The sequence below is a fragment of the Anser anser genome (assembly GCF_964211835.1).
Source record: "Anser anser genome assembly, chromosome: 9".
NCBI lineage: Eukaryota > Metazoa > Chordata > Aves > Anseriformes > Anatidae > Anser > Anser anser.
The window spans coordinates 4488112-4509732 of record NC_139729.1 but is presented as its reverse complement, the minus strand read 5'-3'; the positions used below and the strand labels follow the sequence as shown (position 1 = coordinate 4509732).

General features: G+C 34.2%; 1 protein-coding gene across 2 annotated transcripts in view; it reads right to left on the bottom strand.

Moving 5' to 3' along the window:
• Positions 1–21621, bottom strand: part of ATR (ATR checkpoint kinase) — a 43845-nt gene that overhangs the window by 3454 nt on the left and 18770 nt on the right. Inside the window, exons 24-47 of one of the 2 annotated variants that reach the window (XR_014587878.1) lie at positions 21228–21343; positions 20156–20276; positions 19088–19225; positions 18011–18218; positions 17383–17561; positions 16872–17036; positions 16505–16596; positions 15834–15925; positions 15239–15416; positions 13914–14090; positions 13397–13556; positions 12696–12875; positions 11439–11581; positions 10921–11018; positions 9185–9417; positions 8260–8394; positions 7462–7662; positions 6998–7141; positions 6299–6449; positions 5397–5553; positions 5082–5235; positions 4026–4177; positions 2440–2545; positions 805–1038 (exon numbers count right to left, since the gene is read on the bottom strand). Coding sequence is in view for 1 of the 2 variants with exons in the window: in XM_083847828.1 (XP_083703954.1) it covers positions 865–1038; positions 2440–2545; positions 4026–4177; positions 5082–5235; positions 5397–5553; positions 6299–6449; positions 6998–7141; positions 7462–7662; positions 8260–8394; positions 9185–9417; positions 10921–11018; positions 11439–11581; positions 12696–12875; positions 13397–13556; positions 13914–14090; positions 15239–15416; positions 15834–15925; positions 16505–16596; positions 16872–17036; positions 17383–17561; positions 18011–18218; positions 19088–19225; positions 20156–20276; positions 21228–21343 (3654 nt within the window). In the remaining variant the exon portion in view is untranslated. Of the gene's footprint in view, positions 1–227; positions 1039–2439; positions 2546–4025; positions 4178–5081; positions 5236–5396; positions 5554–6298; positions 6450–6997; positions 7142–7461; positions 7663–8259; positions 8395–9184; positions 9418–10920; positions 11019–11438; positions 11582–12695; positions 12876–13396; positions 13557–13913; positions 14091–15238; positions 15417–15833; positions 15926–16504; positions 16597–16871; positions 17037–17382; positions 17562–18010; positions 18219–19087; positions 19226–20155; positions 20277–21227; positions 21344–21621 lie in introns of those variants that run through there. The other variant, XM_083847828.1, reaches the window with a different exon arrangement.

Here is a 21621-nt window from a genome sequence, read left to right as displayed (position 1 = left end):
TTATAGCTGCACTTTTCCAAGGGGATTATGCAGAGCAAAAAGCTCTTGTCCAGAACTCTCAGGAGCCTGAATGTGTTTTGCAACCACAGCTCCTAGATCCTGCCTGTTGCACTAGTGTCACAGCCATGGCACCAGCATCTTCCAACTCACCTCTTACTACCATTTCATTCAGGAGGGCTTGTTAGCACAGTAGGCAAGGGCTAACAAGAAAATCTCAGAATACAGTAACAATTCATGAGTTTATTCATGATAGGTCTTGAGATCCTAAATATCCCCCCTCCCTCCCGAAGACATCGGGCCACTTTCCAGACTTTAAGGCCACGTGGAACAAAGTCAAAAGGAAACCAAAAATCAAGTTGTACTGCTGAACAGAAACAGACTTCTGAACTCTGAGTAAAAAAAGGTGAAAGCACACCTTTATATCATATCAGTATAAAATGTAATGTCAGATTTTCTAATCTACAAATGAACTAATGAGGAAATCTTCATAAAAATATACAGTATTTTAAAATTAGCGTGCATCTCTTCAACACTGAAAATATATTCGGAGCACATAAGAACCTAAGAAACTTGCAGACTCATATAGTCCATTTAACTGCTCATATGTACTACATTGTATATGTACAAAAAATATAAATTGTAACATCTGACACATCTGCAAGCATATTCACAACATGCTTGCAAACGTGTTGTATATTTTATGTAGATTTCATATGTAGATCATAGATCATTTATGTAGATCATAAGACTGTGCCACTGCTTACAATCAAAAAACAAAAGTAACCAGTTATCACTGAGTAATACCTTCTGAAGAATATTACAACTTCATAAATTGTGATGGCATCTTTCCCAAATGAACAAATTTCACATATATGGAGCCCAGCCCATATACATTTGGCAGAGCAGATTGTCATCACTTGCTTCTTGAATAAGGTAATGAACATGCCCTTCAATAGATAAGGGTAATCCTTTTATTCTGTTCCTCGTCTTAATAACACCCTGTAGCCGTTGTTCTATATCAAGGACATGGGTTTTGGCCTAGAAACAAAGAAAAGGAAAAATAACTGAATATCGTTATTTTCCATGGACTTCCACATCTTAAAATAAAACGTCATTATTAGGATGTGTTCAAAATCTGTGTGTTAATTTAATACAAAACTCAAACATCTACACCAGTTAAAGGATAATTACTGTTTTAAAATCATTCTCTAAAATAGATTATTGGTCAAGTTACAGCCACTGTCCTAAATTTTACAAATAAAGTTTGCCAGAGAAAATTGAAAAAGCTATGCAAAAGTACTTGAAAATGTTACTATGTTTTATTTCATACAATTCCTTTCAAACAAATGCAAATTTCTTTAAAAAAAAAAAAAGCCTTTTTTATTTTTGTTTTAAAATTCTGGATAAAATTAAGGACACCTAGACTTCAGGCCAAAATTATGAGCAACTGAAAATGAAGTCTTATAACAGGTTGTGTTGAACAACTCAAAATGAACTGTTTTGAGGCCCACTTTGAGTAGCTAGTTCATACCAATTATACTCAAATTTTCTTTTAAAGCTCAAGTACAATATTGCCATCTATCCAGAAAAACAATTAACATACATAACTATGTGGGTGGTCCTGTAACTAAATGAAAGGCTCTGTAGAAACAGCTTTGTTGGTAATTATTTGAAGACAAGGAGATTTTATGTGCTCAAGTGAAGCTCAGGAATATAGCTTCAGTACGGTATTTTGTTTTTGTCTTAGTTGCCCTGTTTGTCAGTGCTTCATATGTTTCATCTGCTATTACACATTCAGTCTTTTAAAATATTCATTTTAAAACCAAAAAAATCAGACAAATCAGAGATTTTACACAAAGGAAAGAGAATAAATACTACAGCTTGTGCAATCTATAGTTTAGATAAATAATACAGTATTTAGCAGCAACTACGAAAGAAACAGTAAATATTAATATTTTCCAAGTACTCCTTGATATACAACAAGGCACTTATTTATTCAATAATAAATGTCCACTCATGAAAAGCACCAAGTATGCCTGGAAAGGACATCTGGAGTCCCTTCCAAGTGTTACCATCACTGTTACTCTGGACAACTGTACAACAGTTTTACAGAAAGGAAAAGCAGGAGCCTTTCCTATTCTGTTTTCTGTTGTTGTCATCCAAGATTTGGTAATACTAATGACAGAATTATGGATTCTATTTTGCTTGATTCTTTAGCAGATAAATGATATTTTCTATCAATAAAAATAATATTTATCCTTAAAAAGGATATAAAGAGACTACCATTGAGATAATCCAGAGGAAACAACCAGAGTAATTTTCAAATCAAGGAAACAGAAAAATAAGGAAATTAAGATTTCAATTAGAAAATATGCAACTTGCAACCATAATGGACATGTGACATTTGAATACCTTAAGCTATGCTTGTTTTGAACTAACCTTTTCATTGACAACTTCTCCAGTTTCGTTCACCTGTGCTTTTGTGTTCCCTTTAACAGGCTTACTCCACTCCACAAGAGGATCATGGAGAAAAGTCTTTAAGACACTAAATAAATGCATTAAATAAATAAAAAAAAGGATAAGATACACATTCCCTCTAATTGATTTTGACCAACACATATAGTTTTCAAAACAAGATTTTTTACATCTGCAAAACCAAAATATTGCTCTTTGCCTTTTGACTTCCATATTCTGAAATGAGGGGGAAAAAAAAGCTTTAACATGAAAAGCAGGCATCTTTTTCCTTTTCATCTCTCTCCATGTCACTGCTATTAGTAATTTCATAAATACTAATGTTGTGACTTTGAAACAAAATAGTTTGTTATCATGTATTTTATCAAATGATCTGTATTAGTCTTCACCAAGTTCTGTAACTAAAATACTAGATAGGCAAGATATTCCTAAGACAGTAAAAAAAATGCTTTCATTATCTAGTCTTTGTAGATATTTAACTACTCTTCTGTTTGAACTTTTTATTTAAAGATGTGTGTCTTAGATCTTTTCTCCCCCCTTAAGACTTAAAAATCTCTGAGGGTGAGCAATTTATTCATTGTTTTTGCCTTAAGAGAAAGCTATCAGGTATACAGTAATATATTAAGACCTGCATCAAAAAACTTCAACTTGTCATTTTATGCAATTATTTGAATGATTCAAGTTTTCCTATGCAGTTTTGTTTTCTTGTGAAATTAACCAGACCAAAGCAATTCTGCTGTGGACCTGAGTTCTTTCTGGAGTTCAGAGCACCAGCTGAAGTTACTGTGGTTCACAGCCACTCATTGGTTGCAAATTAACTGCCTTTCCCAACATTTCTATGAAGATAACTGCCCCTTTACTTTTGATGAAATATTTCATAAGCCACTGTCACTTGCAACCTACTTATGTAGTCCTAAATGACTTCCTGAAATGAACTGGAAAGGACTGACCCTTTGTCGGCTGAAACATGGAAACAGTAAACCTTGTCAAAGAGATAATATGATCTTCACAGGTGATCAAAGCAGTTGTGACAATTCACTTGGGGACTTGCAAGCTCCATTTTTGCTGTTCCATCAGATATCAGAAAAGACCTGTGACTATATTCTAAAATTTATTCCCACTGTACAATTGAAAAACATTGCATGATCTCTAAATAATGAATGCAGAAAAGTGGTTTGAAATTATTAGACAAGATTGGTACCTAAGCCAAATATTAGAACATTGATCACTTTGAGTATCTCCTGGGATCTGAAATATCCAGGATAAAAATGCATTTAACTCAGGAAGAACCAAGAAAACTACATGATAAATGAAAAAACGCAACTTTAGGAACGTGTACTAATTTTTAATATACAAGCATTATCTAGTTGTAGTAGTAACAAAGCACTGAGTCTGAAGTTAGTGCTGAATATTTCTATTAGTTTATATTGAACTGCATGTCATAGTAAGACTGAGCTGCATGACAGCCATATGCTGCAACTAGCAGTTACTGTTTTAGATGTTTAGACTACAGAGAGCTTTTTCAGAGTTTATGGCAAAAGCAATTGCCGTACCTCATTAAAGGCTCCCTTTGATCACGCATAAGCCTCATTGTGACTTCACAAGCTCTTCGGAAGAGACCTTCTGTTCCCATTGGACCCATTCCATTAACCATGTTATGAGTGAGACGAAAAGGAACAATCTCAGGAACTTCAAAAGTTTCTCCCTTTACGTTGATACAAAAAAAAGGTTATGCCATATGCATTTTAAAGAGTAGTAAAATAAAGGTAACATTTGTGTTGTTCTAAGTTTTCTTTCCCCTGTCATTGCCTGTGGCAGATTCCTAGGTGAGAAGACATGTTTGGTCAGATCACAGCCCCCCTTCCTATCTGTTAAAAGCAAATTACCATGAATAAAGGATAACCATGTCCAAATAATTTTTTTTCCTGCCTTAATACACGGATATATGTTCTAAATATATAATACAGATCTGTAGTCTGATGCAAAATGCTAACTTTTAGAATTTACAGGTTTGCTTAAAACTATTTCCTTTTTTTTTTTTTCCTTTTAATTAAGAGCTATGTAGGACAACTTACTCTTACTGAAAAGGAAGCAGGAGCAATTACCATCTCTACCTCATTTATCTGTATTAAAAATGGCAGATGTACCACACTAAAAGCATATTTTGGCAGAAATACCAAATCTCCATAACCCACTCAGGCCACAATTTTCTTGTTTATTTTTACAGAACCATAGGAATTTTTTTTGCTGAGTGTTAGAAACACAAGAACTTCACAGCAATAGAACTCTGCATGTAATAATTACAGCTTTGCTCAAAAAGTGGCAGTGGAGAGAGGAGAGTCACAAAATAAGAGCACTAAGATTTGGGCTACTTCAGTGTATCCATAGGCTCATCTGATATTGGCATAATCAAGAAGCTGGCTTTCATTAGTGCAGTACACAAAACAATCACACATTCTTTACATGTCCCATACTTTTTGTTGGGTATAAATATGAAAAAGTGAGAGACAGAACACAACAGATATGTTAAAATAAAACAAGATACTAGGAACTTATAACTTACATGCATGTAAAATAAAAACCAAATTCAGTAAGGGGGCATTTCTCACCTTATTGAAAAGACAGTTGAAATCCACATGCACGCATTCACCAGTCAAGGAATCAAAGAGGATGTTTTCACCATGACGGTCTCCTAGACCAAGTATGTAACCTACCATTGACATGACTGCAACAGAACGACAATAGGCTGACCTACTATTGTACCTGTGGGAGTAAGAATCAGATATATAAGTCTAAATCACCTCTTATCTGTCTTTATTCAACAGTATCGTTGATTCAACAGTATGTTTATCTTTATCCAACAGTAAGTTTAGAGAAATAGATAAAGTAGATGATCTTGAGCTAGCCCAATCTCAGTCACTCACCATGAAGTAGGATCAGGGAATGTCCTAAGAAACCATTCATGAAAGACAGGAGGATGCCGGGGCAGGAGGACTTCTTTGAACATTTTCAGCTTTTCAGACAAAGGTGCTGACTTTGGAAGCATATGCTGACGTAGTTCCTTTCCAGTCATATAGATACCTGTAAGAGACTTCCTCAATTAGGCAAAATAAATCCCCAAATGTAAAGCCTCATATGTACTATTACAATATGATATTTAAGATAAGATAAACATCTCCTTAACACCGAATTAAACGAATAAATGGAAAATAACCCATAGAACATGCTGTTGTCAGGGTGCTGGAAAGTAAATAAAAAAACATCATGTTAACTGAAACAGCAGACCAAGTACATCAACCCCTCGCACAAACAGAACAGAAGTGAAAAACAATTGATCGAATCAAAAGTCCACAGCCTTTTCTATTATTCAGTGCTGCACATTTTTTTTCTTATAGAATGATGTGAATCATTTCAGCAGCAGTACGGGAATGTATTAAGATGATTATGTTATCAGTTCTCTCATTAGCAAGTTGTTTACTGCAAGCAACAATTCTCTTCCATTTAAGAGTAAAGGTATACCACACACACGAATTATCCTATATTGCAGATAATTAAAGTTACATGATTGAATCTTCCTAGAATTTAGTCTGCTTCCTTGCCGTTTGTATAATTTACTAATAAGGCTACAAATCCTTTAAAAATAAACAAAACACAACACCTAAGAATCACAGAATGGTTTAGTTGGAAGGGACCTCTGGAGGTCATCCTGTCCAACCCTCATGCTCAAGCAGGGCCACCTACAGCAGGTTACCCAGGACCATGTCCAGGCTTTAACATCCTTCTCTTTCTCTGTTCTCCCATATATCCCCCCCTCCATATATATTACCTTTCTCCTTATAAAGTTTTATCAGAATATTTCTTAAGCCAGCGGTATTGTTCACCCATTCAATTATGCCACATTCATCATTTAATGGAATAACCGCATAGGTTCGAATATGGAGTTCTCGCCTACGTGACTCTGCATCTTTTCTTAAGCACTATTGACAAAAAAAGTAGACATCAGATTAACAGGTAACATAGGATGAAAGTGTATTAATAACAAATGATTCTATTCATACTTGTTTTCTAATCAGATGATCTAGAATTCAAAATTCTGAGCTTCACTGTCTGCAGCAGATTAAATACAAGTAAAATGCTCATCTGTTTTCCATAGTAACTTAAGGTGAGAATTTTAGGAATATTAGAAAATTCTGAACAGGAAATGTGAAACACAACAGCAGGAAAGTCATTTACTGTAAATAGATTTCCTGCATATTACTGCTGGAAGAAGCAATGATTTCAGTAAAATTTTATACTTTTTTATTGTTTTCAAAAGTCTGTAAAGAGTTACACATTATCAATTGCTATTGATTTCAGATGAAATAAAATATTTTGTGACAGTTTACATTTTCCTCCAGTAATATTTAACTTAAGATTAGCTGCTAAGTTCCCTTCCCCTCCCCCCCCCCTTTTTTTTCCTTCTTTATTATTAGACAGTTCAGCATTATATTTTGGTCAGTAAGCACAATGTATCTGATTGTCTAACCTTATTAATAAGCGAATTGAATTCCATGAGCCGACAGTCTTTTCTTAGATCGTCTTTTGGTTTACACATCATAATATAAGATTTCCCATCTGAACCTTTTAAGCTGATCTTTTTTGGCTTTTGAAGTGAAGCGAGAATTTCCACCTAAGGAAAAAAAAAATTAATGGTTTATTAACACCTGTATCAGATTACACAAAATAAAACATCTACCTTTAACTGACCAATTTAAGCAGCCACATTAGCACTTCCACGGTGCTACAGGATATTAGTCTCAGGCCAAAACGTGATCTAAGTACCAGGAGGCTACATCCTTTTCAGTTATTATGACAGAAGCAACTCATTTTCCACAAATGTAATTACAAAGGTAGCCTACTCTTTCCTCAGTTTCTAGGGAACAAAGATGATCAACTGCAGCTACAGTTATTTAACATGAAATTTAAATTAGGTGCCAATTAGAGGCTTACCGTATCATCAAAGCCTGCAATGTAGGCCCAGCATCCAGGAAAAGGATCATGGTTAGCATGTGAACCAGGAATTGAAGGAAGAGTTGGTATCATAACAGATTGTAAAGGAATGAGAATTTGACTAAACGTGTGCTCTTCTACCAATCTCTTAAGTGTTTTGAAATGAATATTCATGCTTAATGTTGAGCTGTTTCCGTCAACCTTAAAAAAAAGTTGTTGAAAAATTAAAAACAGACACAGTCAGAATATTGCTATTTTGCTATTATTGATCTTTATGAACTAATATTTTTTGATTATCATGATATGTAATTATTAAATTACATATGAAATGGGTGTGGTCTAAACAAAATATATATGACCTTTATGGCACACCTTTTTCACTCTGAATGTAAATACATGATAATTAAATAGTTTATTTAATTTTACCTCTATTGTGAAGATTGTATGTTCATGACCAATCTATTTTTATAGTAAAGCTCTGTAAAAGTTACTGGACAGAATCACACTAACTATATACATATTGATTACATTTTGACTGATTATTGATAAACATATCAATAAAAGGATAAAATAATCGTAAACCCCGCACAGTATGAAATGTATTCTTATGTACTTAAAACATGTTCATTTATAACTATTTTCTACTTTTAAAATATTTTTATTAGGAAACAAGTGACTACAATTTAACAGAAACTACACTACTGTGATGAACTGGTTAATGCCAGCTATCAGAAGAAACTTTTATGAAACATCTGTAAATAAACCTATTTACACGTATTAATTTATTTTTGTAAGTACCGGTTTGTTGCATAGTTCTAACAGTTTATCTGTAAGGCGTGTCGCATCTCCAATAAATTTTCCCAAGGACTCCTTCATGTTGATTGCTTTGTTTAGAATTTCCTTGCATCTATTGACACGCATAGGGTATGAGGACTGAAAAAAGAGCAAAGTTAAAATTTATGGAACAGTCAAGTGATTAAAGATTACTAAAAGGACAGATATACCACTCATAACAGTAATATTATTTACTCCGCTCACTGCTTGTAATAGTTAATACCTGTAGAACAAAGTTCTCCAACTGAAATCTCATGCTTAAACTTACAAGTGCTCAAATGTGCTCTGTGTGTTTGTGCATGCATGGGTGTGCATCCATGTTCCTTTCTAAAACCATTCTGTGGAGATCCACAGCATAAAGGCTAATATTCAAGAATAGAGGAATGTATTCTGAAAATTATTTCAACAGCCTGAAAAATAGAACGCACCATGCCTTCTAAATTGCTTTGAAATGATCCTATTACCAGGTAGTTTTAGGAATAAGCTATATATTTAGTTAATTTTAGTCAAGGTAGAGGATTGAATATTTGATTATAAAGCTAAAAGTATTATTACAATTTTAAAACAACCAAATCTGTTGTCTGTAACTACCTAATTCATCAGCTTTTTTTTTTTTAATCATTTAACTTTCCTTCCCAAATATATTGTACAATTCAGGATGTATGTCAGCATTCTTATTGATTCCATTTTTTTCTGTAATTACATGAACTTCTGGCTACAATAAAACCTTCTGCTGTGACAGCATGATACCCTGTTCCATAGTGCTTTACTGCAGCAATTAAAACACTCAATTTGTTCTTATAAAGTAAAACAGGTTACATTCACATTTCTCTCTCATGAGAACAGTTTTACAAACTTAATAAAGACATAGCTATACATATCAGGGTACCTTAGACACAGCAGTCATCATCCACATTGCTTGCTGTGGGTAGGCTAAAAACACCTTAGCAACAATCACCATCAGAACAGCAAAGACTTCATCATGAGAGTGGCAGATTCGGGATATTAGTTGAGAAAAAGCTGTCAGAAACTGATAAGGTGCCAGGTGATTTGTGTGCTCTGTAATCACCTTATTTATTTTTGCCAAATCATTTTTCATTTGAACACGCTCTGAACGACTCACTAAAAAAACACAAGACGACAACAACATTAGTCACTTTTTTCACCTGAAATGTAAAGTCATTTACATCAAGCCTACACAAACATACTTTGTTATTAATTTTCATTAGGCAAAAAAGCACAAAGGGGGAAGCAAAAAAAACCCCGCTGTAAAGTTCTTTTTAACAGATTGTACAGTGACTTAAATACATATGCTATTTCACTAACCAGCATTACAGGAGGAATGGCTGGAAATAAACAAGCACAGACAACAAGAACGTGGAAAAGACAATACAGCAAAAGCTCTCCACGCATCTTTAAAATAAAACAAAACACACTTCAAAAGAATACAAGATGTTCAAATAAGGGCATAAAACCTATTTTTTTTATATTTATCTTTGAAATATTTGTAAACAAGTCTGTGTAGAGAAGAATATTTTAAACAACAGAAGCAAGACCTGGGCATAACAAAAGCAAGCATGTACTTGCTCATCAGTAACTACTGTTAAAAATATTCCATTTTGAACTGCAGTAAAAAGATATATACCCAATTAAATACCACACAGAATAACTGATACTTCAGGTTTGGATATCTCCTCAGATTTTACTTGTTGTCCTGTGAGCAAATAATTACAGTCGGTATTATAGACATCTACTATTCCTCTAAAGTGATGCCATGGCATGCTCTTGAATAACAACAAAAAACAACAATACAAAACAAAGACACCAAACAAGAAAAACACTCCATGTATTTCCCCAGGAAAAAAAAAAGATTCCCATATTCTTTAGTGGAGAGAAAATGAAGAAAGCCTTTAAAAGGAATGAGAACATCTGCTCCTATCTCCACCCTTGCACCTGAGGATCAAGCATGAATATCATCAGAGAAAAATGCATCTGATGTGACTGCAACCACATTCAGCTGACCTACGTGTACAGAACCAGGGTAAGATCAAGGAGCCACACCTGTCTGTCTGCTTCACTCCAGACCTGCAGGAAATGTTTGCAATTTTCATTGGGTCAAAAATCTGCAAACAAAATGCATCCGTGGTAGTAGTTACACATACCTGGACATTACTCACAGAAATCTTTTCTTCCCCATTTTAACTTGGGTAAAATACCTTCAACAATTGGAACCAAGGCAAATTGGGGAAAAAAGCCCCAAAACCTAATCCTTTTCCTGTAGCAAGCAAATACAGAAACACTACTCATTGCTCATAAGGAGGCAGCTTAGAAATGGTGACTGGTGACAGTACAAAGATTTTCTCTAAATCTGTTTAAAGACTTAAGTATTCTGAGGAACAATTCTTTCTCATTACATAACCAAAAGTTTTGAGCATTTTAAACCACTTAACACTGTCCTGTACATTAACATTCCATAAATTCAGAAAGAAAACCACAATTGTTTCGTGTTTCCATATAATCCAGACAGCAAATCTAAAAAAAAACTGTAGAAATACTTCACTGCTCTTTCAATCATCTATGCAAAAGCATGACAGACGAAATATGCACTGGGAAAAAGTGTTCTACCTTTATCACATTCATATGCTTTTGCTCCAAAGTCCAGCCATAAAGAAAGCATTCTTGGCATTGACTGATAGATGAATTGGTTTCCATATTGTAGAGACCTATAATTACATGTTGAAATCACAGCACGTTAGTGATATGTATTAGAAGCATTAGAAACTTACTTTATAGTTATATCCTTAATTGTTTCACGTGCCATTCTGGACTAGAAATTTATGTTCAGTGTTTTAATGCATCTGCAACAACTAAAAGCTTACTAATAGCTAGGGTTCTGTTTTATATTAATCAAAATTGCAGATGAATAATTAACTTACCATCTTACACACTAAGGACAATTACTTATACAGAAGGAAGAAATAAAATCAATTAGTTATTAAGTATGCATTATTTTGTTCCACTATACTGCATAAAAAATTGAGTCAGTCTGTATCGTTGAAAGACAAAGTATTCCCATAAAACGCTTTTTTGTCATAACAGTCATTTTCCTGTATTAACCACACAAAGCTCCCATGGATTCTAACCTTCCAAAATGATGAACTATGTATCTAATCAGATCTCCCTGTTTTTCCATCTTGTTATCAGTTACCATTGGCATTAATTTATCGTAGTATTTAGCAAGATAAAAATGTCCATCTTCCCATTCTGGCAAGAAATTTGTAACATCCTGTAACAGAAATATATAATTACTTTGTCATAGGATGGTAAAATTGGAGAAAAAAATCTCAAGAAACAAAGAATCTTGTATTAGCTATGCTTGTGCAACATATGTACAGAAAAGTATTAATTGTGACCCCAAAATTATAATTTTGCCCCAAGATCAAGTCTTGTGTAAACTAGAAGTCTGCTTTTAAAGTATCTTTTAGACTTGGAGACAGCAAGAGAATTTAAGACAGAATGATATAGGATTCCTCAACTAGGATTACAGCTTCATTAAAAATATTATAATCAAGTTCCTGGTCATCTAAATACTGTGTTTCCTTAAGTTTTTGGAAAAGTGAAGCAGCAAAATTGTATGGCATATAGTAGAAAATAAATAAATTTGCAAATGACACATCCAATCTGTAACACTGGTTTGCTTCCAAATCCAGTATTTAGACAGTAGAGAATGCTAAGCATTAGTGCTTTTATATAGTTCAATGAAATTGCACCAGTTTTCATTATTCCAACATTCAGTTGATTTGATACAGCTGTTAGACTTCTCTCTAAATAACCGTTACAGTAGTATTTTAATTAGTAAGATAGCAGGAAATAGCAATAGTATCAAATGCCAAAAATTGAACAGGAGACATACTATGTTTAAAGAAGACTAACAATATAGACCTACTATTGCTGTATTCTTGAAGAGAAACGTACCAATTGCCTCCTTCCTAGTTCTTAAAAGGTTTGAAACATATTTGAAGCAGAGTTGTAACTCATTACCAGAGAGAAGTAACGCTGAAGAGTCTTAACACTGTCTTTGTAGAGTACCCTGCATTTAGTGAGGGATTCTAATTTGTATGTATATCGGGGAAAAAAAATCCATACACCCCGGTTGTTTTTTTTGGACTTCAGCTGTCATATTAGGTATCCTTATACTTGGGAATTGTAGATCTCCCTGAATTTATGTGTTATTTTAAAATTAATTTAGATAGTTAAATCTTTACAAGAATCACATTGATATACCATTCAATACCAGTGATGCTATGCTTGGTTGATATTATCAGGAGCATAATGCTGTTTTTCTTAAGAGATCTGTTATTAAAAACTACTGTGTTGTTAACACCAGCATATTGAATTACCTTATACTTTTTCATAACTGCATTGCTTTCAAAGTTAGCAGTTTCTTCCATAAATCTGCCCACTAGCAGCATTGCCCGACCATGGATGAGCTGATTTTTGGTATTACATGGTGCTTTGTTCTCAGAGAAACACAACTCAACCCCCTTCTGGAGAACAATAAGTGCTTGGTGAACATCAGCCTAATGGAAAGACGAAAACGTTTTATATAGTTTAAATAAACGTAAAACAGCTTACAGCTGTTACAAAGGTAGTTATGTTCCTTAGTGTTCTAGACCATTTTGCCTGTGGTCATGAGATCTTATTGTCTTCAGATGCTTCTTATATTCCCCTATCTCAGCATAATTGTCACATCAGATCTAGCTCAATAATTGTACCGATTGCTGCCTAGTTCTAACTAGTTAAAAGGAAACAAATTAAAGAAAGATCTACTACTACAATTAAATTACTCTAGACTGCTTCAATAGAAGCAGGTAATCCATCACGTTCGTACCCATTGCCAGAAAAGTCAGTGGATATAGAAAAGGGCTGACCAGCAGTTGGATGCAAAAACTTACTATGTCTCAACTGCAATCAGAACGTATTGACAATCCCAGCTGATGTGTTTTGTGTGACAATGATTATGTGCCTTTTTTTTCCCCTTGAAGACTAAAGATTATTTTCTTACATGTAAGAAAGTAAATTCAATTTTGATTTTGTTTACCTTGGACCACAGCCACTTTGCTCTTTCTATATAAAGTTCTGAGAGTGTAGATTCCCCAGCATTCAGGAGAGCGTTATATGCAGTCTGGTGATGACCAGCTTTTCTTGCAACTCTAGCACTCTGGAGCCAACACTGACCAACAAGCTCATTGTAATCCTGGCTGCAGAAAGTTTTGCAGAAAACAATTTCAGTCACAGTTTAAAAATATCACAACATGCTGAAACCCATAGAATTTCTCAATAAACGATGTACGACACAGCAATTGGTCAAAATTATTTTTAACATATTTTGCCTTTTTTCTGTTTAAATAAAATACTCTATCCCCTGTTTTTTTGTTATCTTTCCTGTGCACAACACTTTTTCCTTACATTTTGAATGTAAACAATATTGGAGAGGTCTGCTTTTGTCTATAACATAAATTTCCAGAAGTTTTATCTTCTCTGTTCTGACATGCATGAGAAACCACAGTGTGACTGAGAATACAACATGGAGAGACAAGAAATAGCCATGTTCTCACCTTTTACTGAGGCTAAGCAAAGCCCTTCTCAGTGCTAAAATAGGTTCTTTTGCTCTGTAAGAGTTCTGGGCCATTTCAATACGAGCGCACCAGTTCAGGGAATCTCTGCTGTGGTCACCATCTAGTTGCTGAAACATTGGTCCAATACTATGTTCCAACTCACACAGCATGTGCAACCTATTACAGCAGAATCAAAACAAAAAACTGTTGAAAATTGCTTGCTGTTTCATGTGTGTGAGCACACGCATGCAACTTTCACAAAGCTTTTTGGCATTTTCTTCTAAAAGCTGGCCATATAAAAATAACTTCAAATAGGAAGACTTCTTTTAAAAGCAAAAATGCACCAAAAATCAAACACACAGAAGCAAGGAGTTGTTGGCTGACTAATTATTTTTTCACTATTCCTCTACCAAGCTCCTGAACGCAAGATGATGAAGGTTACCTGGAGAGGAAGTCAATTGTTAGAAAGACAGTATTTATATCCATTATTTTTAGCAAAAATTATTTGAGAAGTCTGATATTTTCTATGAATACCCTTTGGGATGCAATGTACTGATACTTAAACACCTCATTTACTATAAAGTTGCTCCATTTATCAAAAATACTGTTATTAGCTGTAAAGCTGCAAAGCTGAGAGCTTGTAAACTTCTAAGTTCTCATCAGCAGTCTAAATATGATGTGCACATATGATAGAGAAACAGTGACTGTATGAAAGTTTCTAAATAGCAAAGATCAATGGCTAAATCAAACAAGTGTGAGAAATACGTACATTAACAAGGTCTTGCCATAAATATGCATTTACAGTGTAGAGGACCTATTATTTTAATAAAAATATAATAAATATTATTTTAATAAAAAGGCTACTTACTTCAAAACTGATTAAAAAAGAAAAAACACTTAAAAGGGGTGGGTTTTCAGTTCTTACTGTTCTTTGCCGACAGAAGAAGAGAGTGCTTTTTCAGGCCACTGTACATATCAAAAACCAATAATCTTATGTTAATGGATTTAAGTTATTGGAGCTACTGGCCTGTATGTACTACTTTAAGCATGCAATTCAATCATTGATTTTTTATTACCTGATGTTTACATAAACTTGCTTGCTCATTTTTTTTTAAAGACTATAGCCACCAGATTTTGTGAATACTTTTCCCAGGGAAAAAAATGTATTTAATAAATTCCCAATCAATCAAAGGTTTCAATTTCGCTGAGTATGCAAAAGAATGACAGTAAATATGTATCAGTATTATTTACTGTGGAAACCGAAAATTCTTGCTGTACACTTAATTATGTCATTTTGAAAATAGTGATATATGGAAATCAGAAACCTGATAATGTGTTCATATCCTCGCTGATAGGATCCTCTTTCAAAGCTTGCTGCTGAAAGGGGCACAATCTGTTCTGCTCGAACAATCTTGAGTGTTTCGTAAAAAGCTACTTCGTTTTTCTTCTTGGCTGATAATAGTAAATGTCCCAGTCTGACACTCCAAGTTGTGGACTTCACATCTTTGGGAGGGGAAAAAAAAAAAAAAAAAAAAAAAAAAAAAACACTCTCAAAGCTCTTTCTTTCACAGTTTAATCTGAACATAATAATTTGTATTAACCTACTACTGGAAATTCCTCAGCATGAGTTTTTCTCAGAACTAATTAAATGAATTTTAGAAATATTCTGTAATTCTACCCCACAACCTAAAACAGCTCCCTAAAAAATCTGATGTCATACTCACTTTAGATTTCTACTTATGGACTATAGAGCTCACAGTCAAATACATTCACAAAATCTAGAAGACTGTCAGGAACAAAGCTCCCCCATTAAAACTCACAAATAAAAAATTACAGTCACTGCCCCTTGATTGAAGATTAGATTAAAACATACACTGGTTCAGGAATGTAAGGGAGTGTTCTTATTTTGATAAAACTTACCTGAAGCCAAATAATTTTCCAGTAAATCCCACCGTGACAGTTTCCAGGCTGCTTCAACTCTGTACGTGTTCAATTCAGAAATCCACTCAGACCTATTAGAAGAAAACAAAAGAAATAAAAGCTTGTGCTGAACTCATTTATCTGTTTTCACTCCAATATGTTACTTCCACGTTTTATTAACAAATATTTTTTATATGAAATTCTGTTTTGCTTGAAAAGAAGTAAGGTAAGCTTACTTTTAATAAAATACAATAAAACCAAAGGATATGCATTGATGCAAAAATAACTGCAACTGCAACCCCCTAAATTCAATTTCCAGATAGTGTCTCTAACTTCTATAGCACATTTTAAAAATTACCTTCCAATCCATTCCTCCTACTAGACTATGGAATAGCTATGGAACAAGCAACACGTACGATGATGATGAATAAAGGATTCTATTCTTTAAAGTACAACTCAACACTGCACACAGCACAGATAAAAGTACTAATGCCTCGGACGTCTTGAAATAATAAACTTCTAGATGAAGAACTTTTCTAGCTTTACACTGCTAGCTTTACACTGCTAGCTGGATATGCTTGATAATGCACAAGAAGTGACTACTGATACATATGTAAAACACACGAACTTCATACTACTCAGACAAACATCTTATTAAATGCTTATCGTACCTGTTAGCAAGTACTCCATTCACCTGTGTAATGACAGTAGATAACTGACCGAGGCCTAACATGGACTTCACTACACCATGGTAATGAATAATCTGGAAATGGGAATAAAGAAAAAAAAAAACAACCTGGACATAAGCATCCATCAACTATTATCCCAAGCCAGCAAATTACATTATGGACCCAACCAGAGATTTGTTTCAGTTGATAAGACACTTCCAATAGCAATACATTATTCAGCAAATGTCATGAAGAATTCTTATGTTCATATTTTACTTAAATATTTTAGATATTCTAAAGAGGTATTTTTGTATTTGTTTGTATTAATTATTGTATTATCTAATTATTATTAGATTAAATATATATTTACCTGATCAGGTTCCAGTTGGATAGCCCTATCATAACAGGCTGTAGCATCCCTTAACAAGCCAATACTTTCATGTTCAAGGATTTGTTCTTTGAGAGATGGTTCTGCTTTCCGAATTGCGCTCACCCCAGCTACTCCATCTGGCTCATGCATAGCAGCATACAATTTCTTTATTCAAAAAGAGAGTTTAAAATGGACATTGAAAACAACTCTTTTAAAGCAAGAAGATATTTTACGTATAATGTGTTCAGAATCACACGTATTGTTGAAAACACAGAGCAAGTTACTCTGTAGGAATTTTTGACTTTAAGCTTTCATCATAAACATCAGTTTTGATAGACTACTTCCAAAGTTGAGCCCTTCTTTTGTTTAGCATACTGCAATAGTCATCATCTTATACTGTAATAACAATACACATCATACCATCTCAAAGAATAATCTGACAAAGCTTTACTCATCTATATTTAATGTCATTTTAAAATAAAACAAACAAAAAACAAAAGAACTGCAGAACCTGAAGAAATCCAAGATGCTCCTGAATATTTTGTTTCTTCTCTATGATGAATGATTCAAAGTGCATCACAGCCCTTGTGTAAGCCTTAGAGCGAAATGAAGCCACAGCTAACGTATCTTGAGGTATAAGGTCTAAAAAGCGTGTCACATTTTGATACTCTCCACAGTCCTCACTTGATGCTATGGAATAAAACCAATTTTAAAAGTCCATCATTGAGGTTTCATTTGTAAGAAATACCCCTATGCATTAGAATTCATGTAATTCACAATTTAATGAGAAAAACTAATTAGCCTAAGATCATATTTTTCACTTCTGTCAACAGTAAATCAATATTGCTGAACTTCCTACATATTGCAAGACACCATAAAATAAATTAAAATGAGCTTTTAGAAAGCTACCAAAAATTAACATTTAATTTTTAAACTTTGAATCTACTTTTAAAATATACACTCAAAACAATGAAATTGGGGGAGGGAGGTGGAAATCACAATATGATAGTAAAAATTTGTAAAGCAGACTAACATTATAGTAATATTGCATTCTTACATGGTCATAATGTGAAGTGGCACATTAAAAAACTTATTCGAAGAATGCAAACACCACTTGAAATAAAGTAAGCATCACTTACTTTTTAGATCGCCTCTGTCTTTGCTAGACTTGCTAGGATTTTTCTCAGCAATATGCATTTGAAACTTATGTCTAGCCCACTGAGTTAGATGATCGAGCATGGAGAACACTGTCTGCGTGCTCAGTTGGCTTAGATCAGATGCACTGTCTTGAAGTCTCCTAGTACACTGGTCATCATGTTTCAGAACAGCCATAATCTCCATGTAAACCTACACAAACGTTAATGTGGTGAAAAACAGAAGTACCATACAGACACCAACAGAGCAGAAAACAGCACATATTAACATAATTAACAAATTTAACAAATTAACATTAAAAAATGAAGATAGTAGATATTTTAAGTGCTTACGTTAATAATTTGGTCTTTATTTATAAGCCCTGTTTGTCTGGTGATCTTAAGAGGAAGAAAGGACAAACCCAGTACAAATCATCAGAAGATTCTACGCTTATCGTGAATGCATTCCTTCGCAGAAGAACATACCCCTAACGACCTCCTTCTACACACCCAGAATGTTTCAACACCGTTATTTTAACTGTGAAACTTCAAATTAATAGAACATAACCTGTATTTTTCAGTTTCTTCAATTTCTGCTAAAGCAAACTAAAGGAAAGATTAATTCCTGGATGATGCTTTTCCCTCCTGTCCCTGCTCTGCATGAGTGTCATATCTGAACAGGTTCCTGTACTTGAATCGTAAGTGTGTGCAAGGGAAAGAAAAAATTATGGGTCTGTGTTCTCAGAAGTGTACAAGTTCAATTTATTCCTTAGTTTTTGCCCTCTCTTCCTTTTTGTGCCACTGCATCTCCTAATGTTACTGCAATCCTACTTAACAACATGGTATCTTTTCTCCTAGGCCCTGCTGAAATAACTTTAAGAAATATAAATCCACTGAAAAGCAATTGAACACAAACTTGTACAAATTTATTAAAAAACCTGGCTGAAAATGTAGCAGGGTAGGGGAAGGGGAGAGTGTTTAACAACTACAATTTGTTCACGTAGGTCTACAGTAGTTCTGCAGAGCTGAACAGCTCTGAGGAAGAACAGCTCCTGAATGCTCCCATGAAGAATTCATACTTACCTCTTGTTGATCCTCTTGGCTGCACCCCAATAAAACATAGACAAGGATGTGTGGAAGCAGATAAATTGTCACTTTATAGTCATTCTTCATCATAATACTGCAGCAATCAAAAACTTTTCTGGCAAGATCATGTCGCACCTACAAGAAAATATTTCCAGCAGAAACATCATTACAAATACCCAAATACTTAACAGGTGTCTATTTTTGACAATTACAAAAGTATTTGATGGAACAGAATTTAAGATACTAGTCTCCTACGGAAAATTCATCGAACTTAAACCTGCAACATGGATGCCAGATGGTAGCTTTTATTATGTGTATGAATTGCTGATACCACAAAAAGACAGGCAAGCACTGCTTACACATTCCACTTCCGTTTTCTACACCACTGTGAACTTGCACTGGCCATTAGAAAAAAAAAACAAAAGACAAAAAACATAAGGCTGAGAGTCTACTACTACTTTGAGCCTCTATCCTGCACTTAAAAACATGAAAAAATTAGGAAGTTATAAAGACAATCAATTCATCTTTATCTGAAATAGAAAGAAGCCACCACACCTACTGAGCTAATGCAATCAAAGTCACTCTCTAGAGTGGTTGATCTAGAAATGAAATTTTCAGTGGGTCACTTAGATGCAGGAAAGGCGAAAGGAAAGGAAGAAAGGGAGAGATAAGTACTTTTTATGTGCTGGGACTGTGGATCTATGGGGACATGAAAGAAATATTTCAGAAACTGACAAGGTATCTTGAGGTTTTCCAGAAGCATTTCAGGTAATTTACAGTGACACTTCAAGTGCTCTCAACTATACAACAGTGTTTGGACAAAGGCAAACTTCCTAGACTTTTGGCTTTGGCACTATCTGCCAAGTCTAGCCAAGAAGAAGCAATGCTGGGTAAGAGAAAGTGCACAGTTACCTTAAAGATGCAAGAAGTCTGTACTATGCACTATAACAAGCCTCCAGAGAAAAGACATATCCCCCTCATCCATCCCTTACTTTCAGAAACTGAAGTTAGGTCAAGAACTGTGTATCAAGAATACCAACTTAGAAAGCAGACTTATTATCTTACCTTTGTTATAAGATAACCTGCCCAAGTTGCTGACCATTCTGCAAAATTATCACCTAATTTGCTTAAGTAAATTGGCTTCTTCATCTTAGACCAATCAACAACTTTTTGGTAACTCTTGTACCTGTAATTTTAAAGTACCCTTTTAATAAAACATTTCAAATATATATATAATAATAATTAAAAACAAAACAAAGCAAAAACTATAGCATGCATTTAATTCTAAAGTTCCCTAGCTTGAATCTTAAGGTTTCAACTTCTGAATCTTAAAAATAGATAAATAAATAAATCCAGCAGCCAATGTATTTTTCTAGAACTTCTTGAAAGGAAACATGACATATGAACAACATAACATGCTACCAGAACTTTAAAGCATACTTCAAAGTCCTGTTCAAATTAGTCTTAAGAAATGCAGTTTGATGTTTATTTGAGTAGTATGTTTTGACGGGAAAAACCCAGAACAGATATGAAAGCCAAGAAAGGCCAAAGAATCAGTTTTCTAAAAAGGTCAAACTTATCACAGATGAGCATGACAGTCAGTATTCATAAGGAAACAGAAAGGAAACTTTAATTATTTCAAATTAAGGTACATACATAATAGGAAATTTTCTTCACACTATACTTTACCATTAATTCAACAAAATTTAACAAGTTAAATTGAAACCCAATGAGATCCTCCTACTTCTATAAATGATATCAGTAAAGGGATATTAATGGATTTGAGTACAAAGTCAGTACAAACTAGTGAGAATTTGTAGAGAGAAAGGCAAACAGAAATAACAGCATCAGAACATTGTATAAGACAATGTCCTAGGGAAACCACATGTATCTGGGCAACGCATGAACTAAGAATTCTGCTTGTTTGATTTACAAAAAGTTATATATTCAAGTAAATGCTAATGCAGCTTTATATAGGGAAAGCTTCCTTGCTGTTTGTATATACACATATCACTCTTCACACAAGAGTGACAACCATAATACCAAATCATGTTATTGCTAGCCCAGAGGTTAAAAAAAAAAAACAAAAACGCTTTTAAAGCTGTTATGAAAAGAAATTGCGTAAATTGTCATATACCGTGTATTTAAATGAGGTTCCAAGATTTCCTGCACATGCTCAGGAAATCTCCTCCAAAGCCTGGAGCCTGAGCAGTCAGTGTTTGTCTCTCTACAGTCATAGATAGACAATAACTCCTGAAAAGGCATGGATTATATAAACAAGTTAGCATTGAAAATACTTCATGATCAAAAGAAAATTGGTGTACACAAAGAACAAAATACAAATTACAGATTATTTAATTCAAAAATTATAACCATAAAAATTTAATCCAAGATCATTATCCCCGTTACTACCCATGGGTTGATTTTGACTAACTATAGATTCTCCAGATTTCCTGGCTGGTGTTTGGACCACATTATCCTACATTCTGCACATGTGCTAATAGACAAGGACTAGAAGCTAGTCTGATTCT